Source organism: Prosopis cineraria, unplaced genomic scaffold (genome assembly GCF_029017545.1).
Source record: "Prosopis cineraria cultivar Desert tree isolate PC_DT_omini unplaced genomic scaffold, ASM2901754v1 PC7, whole genome shotgun sequence".
Taxonomy (NCBI): Eukaryota; Viridiplantae; Streptophyta; class Magnoliopsida; order Fabales; family Fabaceae; genus Prosopis; species Prosopis cineraria.
Genome location: NW_026555338.1, coordinates 30,768,072 through 30,772,461, shown reverse-complemented (window position 1 = coordinate 30,772,461; position 4,390 = coordinate 30,768,072). Strand labels below are relative to the sequence as shown.

The window sequence follows — 4,390 nt, the reverse complement described above, 5'->3', positions numbered from 1 at the left end:
TCCAAATTACCTATCGTCGGAAACTTACACCAACTTGTTGGATCACTACCTCATCATGCCATGAGAGACTTAGCCAACAAGTATGGTTCCTTCATTCACCTTCAACTTGGGGAGCTGTCCCATGTCGTTGTCTCTTCCCCAGAAATTGCCAGAGAGATCATGAAGACCCATGACACAACCTTCGCTAATCGACCTGCTCTTGTTGCCACCACACTCATTTCCAGTAACACAGACATAGCCTTTTCTCCTTATGGAAACTATTGGAGGCAACTTCGAAAGATTTGAACTTTGGAGCTTTTGTCTGCCAAGAGGGTTCAAACATTCAGAACAATTAAAGAAGAGTGGGTGTCAGCACTTGTGAAGGATATATTTGAACATGAAGGCTCCGTCATCAATCTCAGTGAGAAGCTTTACGAGCTCACGAATTTTGTCACTGCACAAGCAGCCTTTGGTGCCAAGACCAAGAACGTTGAACAGATCCTATCATTGATGAAGCGTACCATAGAGTTGGCAAGTGGTTTCTCAGTTGCTGATCTCTTCCCTTCGCTGAAATTCCTTCAAGTGATCACTGGCATAAAGGCTAAGATTGATGGAGTGAACAAGGAGCTTGATCTGATCGTAGGGAATATCATCAACGATCATGAAGAAAAGAAGAATCGCAGTGGTCATATTGGTAACACAGAGGATCTGGTTGATGTTTTCCTGAGGATTCAAAAGGAAAATAACCTTGAAATCCCTTTGACTGATAGGAACATTAAAGCTATTATAGTGGTGAGTGTACTATTTTCTCATTTAATTTCTTTACACATACACATATATCTATGTGTTCTGATTCAAAATATTGGTTGTTTCCAGGATGTTTTCCTTGGTGGAACTGAAACATCAGCATCAACAGTAGAGTGGTCAATGTTAGAACTTCGTAGAAATGCCAACAAAATGAAAAAGGCACAAGAAGAGGTAAGAAGGCTTTTCGGAAGCAAAGGCTATGCAGATGAATCAGAATTTCGTCACTTGAAACATGCATCTGCAGTCATAAAAGAAACTCTGAGGCTACACCCTCCTTTGCCACTTTTACTTCCAAGAGAAAACAGCGAAGGCTGTGAAATTAATGGTTATGAATTGCCACCTAAGACTAGGGTCATCACCAATGGTAGGGCCATTGGAAGAGATCCAAAGTACGGGCATGAAGCCAAAAGGTTTGAACCAGAAAGGTTCTTGAATGCCTCAGTTGATTACAACTTTAAAGGCACAGAGTTTGAGTACTTGTCATTTGGTCCTGGAAGGAGGATATGTCCTGGAGTCTCATTTGCTACAGTTCTTGTGGAAATCATGCTCTGCAATTTGCTTTACCACTTTGATTGGAAGCTTCCTGATGGATTAGAGCACGAAAAATTGGACATGACTGAGAATTCTGGCCCTACAGCGAGGAGAAAAAAACGATCTTTGCTTGATTCCTATCAAATATTACCCTTAATTTGTCTGCGCTATATTATGTGTGCATCTAAGTTGAGTTAATATAATTTTGTTTTATAATTATATAATTTCATATTTTTTGGAGAATAAAGTTTATTTAAATGTTCCTTTCTCTGTTTTGCCGTTGATCAACTTTAGTGATAAGATTTTAAATTTTTACAATGATTATAGACATCACAAAATACATATACACATCTATGTATTTAAGTGAATATATTATTAGGAGCATAGTTCTAGAAAAAGAACTCGTTCTAAAACCTTAACTTGTTGAGACTCAAGATGTTATGAGTTTCAAATTGGGGAGCTTGTAATAATTATAAGGTTTATAAATTCAAATGAATCTTCACATTTATGCAGGTTAATTTTTATGAAAAGCTTCTTTCTTTAGATTTGTGCTCATAACACATATATCTTACTTTAAAAATTTATACAAGCAATTATTTACCATGAATATTATTATATATTGAGATCCTGCGTGCGCTAACTTAATTGTTATTTTCCTATGTTGTTAATAAATCTCATGTTATTTAATATCTAGGTTGTGTGGGATTTAAAAGTATTAATAAGGGAGAATTTTATTATTGGACTACAAATATGACTTTATTTCAAATCAATGCCAAACAATTCTAAAATTACAATATATTGACCGAGAATGGACCGCCACTGCTTATTGGGACAGGTCGATGTTGGCGATCTGATCCTTGTTGATGTTGGTGGCGGTCCGGTTTTGATCAACATTGACAGTCAAGTCCTGGATAATAGGTGGGATGGGTCTTAGTTACTATCAGTGATCGGTCCCATTAGTGGAGGTTCAATCACATTTGGCATTGATAGTCCATTCCTAGTCAACGATGACAGTTCGATTGACACTAATGTCGAATAGTATTAAAATTAACAAAAATTAAATTTTACAGTAAAACACAACCTAGGTCATCTCTTTAAAAGTTAATGGATTAATTATTTAAATTAAGATTATGAAAGGCTAAATAGTAGGAGGATTTTTTTATGACAAAATTAATTAAAAAATAAATTAAAACTGAATAATTAAAGCAAGTTTAATTGAAAAAATACCAAGCATAAGCATCACAATTAATTACAACCCAATCACTTAAACTTAATCCTCTTCATCTACAAAATAAATTTAATTTATTTAATTTTATGATTCTAATTTTGTTATATATTTTCTCAAATTATCATTCGATGATTAAATCAGAAATTAAGTTATGGATTAATTAAAATTTTCTTTAACCCACAATCTAACAATTGTTTATATATTACCCACACTAGAAATAAAGTATGAATAATCATTTAAGCCAGGCCAAATTGCTCTTATAATATTATATCAATCGATTATTGCAAGCAAAACTTTAGATGAAACATGCAATCCAAAAATTATACAATAAAGCTACTTTAATTAATAATAGCAATTAAAATATCAAATTTAGAGGTAGGAGAAAAAGAATAAATTAAAATAAAACTAAATAAAATCTTTTCTGAATAACAACAACTCTAATTATAACTTAAAAATAATTTATGATTGATATTGATAATATTAAGAAAATTAGTTCTTTCTATAACTAAAAATGACTTATAAATAAGACGAGCTCTTAGAGTAAGTATTAATTAATAAGTCATCACTCCATGTGAACAAGGATCTAGACCATATCTGGATCCGATTCTAACCAGCCTGTGTCAAATTGATTCTTCCACAATTTTATGACAGAGACAGCACCTGCTTCTTGAACCGGTTTGCTGAAATGCGGTGGGACGAAGAATATTTAATTTCTGTACATAAAGTAAGTCCAATATTATTCCAAAATTAACAAATAGTTTCTTATGGTTTTTTTAAAATTTTTTTGCATATTTAATTTGTACCCTAATCACCAGCCTTACGACATATCATTCATTTGAGAAAGCGATGGCTAAGTAATTTTTATTCTGGGAGAAAATATGAGGAGGTATAATATAGTTATCAATGTTAAGAAAATAGGATTGCTCATTAACCAATCAAGGTATATGCGAATCAATGGTTCAATCGTTGTGAATAATGATCAGACTATAAATAAATGATATTTTGTTGGGTAGAACAATACTGACTAAAATGACCTATTCAACAAGGATAGACGGAAAGAAAATAATAAGGAGAATAGCAGAGAACGCATTTAGAGGAAAAAAATGGTGAGGGCCTTGTACAACTGAGATTTCATTTATCTATAAGTGAATCGATAAACCTTTAATTACACATAGATAAACATTTAAATATATTGGGCCCTCATTGGTTTTTTATCTTATGGGGCCTCTCACTGCCATTCTCCCAAAATAATAGATAAATGTTGTGATCATTTATGGATGTCATATACAATTGTTATCTCTTGTAACATATATTAAGGTATTGCTTATTCTATATGCATATATTTAGTTAAACAACGTATTTTCTATTTCAATAACCAAACATTAGATCATTACTTTTGTGGATTCAAATTTAATGTCAAAGATAATATTATTAAGATTTAATTAATTCAAAAGTGATATTATTACAACAAAAAGTTTAAGATGTTATGTACTCTTACAAAAATAATGAAAGGGTAAACATGAACCTCAATCTTAATAATTTAAACAAAAATTTTGAGTTAACGCCTCCATCTTATTTTTTTTGGGGGGAGGGAGGTTTGGTTGCCTATTCGATATTCAGAGCTTCACCCTGATTAATTCAAATTCAACTTGGGTTGTATATTTAGTTATGATGGGTAAGTTTTTCAGTAAAAATTTTATACATATATAGGGCTTGAATTCAAGAACCTTATTTTCTTGGGAAGGGGGGGGGGGAATTAATCATAAATCAAAACAAGAGATTCTCAAAGTCATGAGCCCACAAAGTCCCAAATCCTTGGGCCCATAAAATTGGTGAGAGAAGCCG

At 32.8% G+C, this 4,390-nt stretch overlaps 1 protein-coding gene across 1 annotated transcript; it reads left to right on the top strand.

Annotated features, from left to right (window-relative positions):
- The first annotated feature begins 478 nt into the window (after window positions 1-478).
- LOC129316022 (cytochrome P450 71D10-like) lies at window positions 479-1,580 on the top strand. Its single transcript, XM_054960253.1, has 2 exons — window positions 479-771; window positions 856-1,580. Exons 1-2 carry the CDS (start codon window positions 490-492, stop codon window positions 1,513-1,515), a joined length of 942 nt encoding a protein of 313 aa, XP_054816228.1. The 5' UTR covers window positions 479-489; the 3' UTR covers window positions 1,516-1,580.
- The last annotated feature ends 2,810 nt before the right edge of the window (window positions 1,581-4,390 follow it).

What these genes read in the sequence shown, in the direction of transcription:
- LOC129316022 (XM_054960253.1), top strand. Translation starts at nt 490, where the DNA reads ATGAAGCGTACCATAGAGTTGGCAAGTGGTTTCTCAGTTGCTGATCTC. An exon ending in ACATTAAAGCTATTATAGTG is followed by an intron (nt 772 to 855) that starts GTGAGTGTACTA and finishes GGTTGTTTCCAG; the next exon opens with GATGTTTTCCTTGGTGGAAC.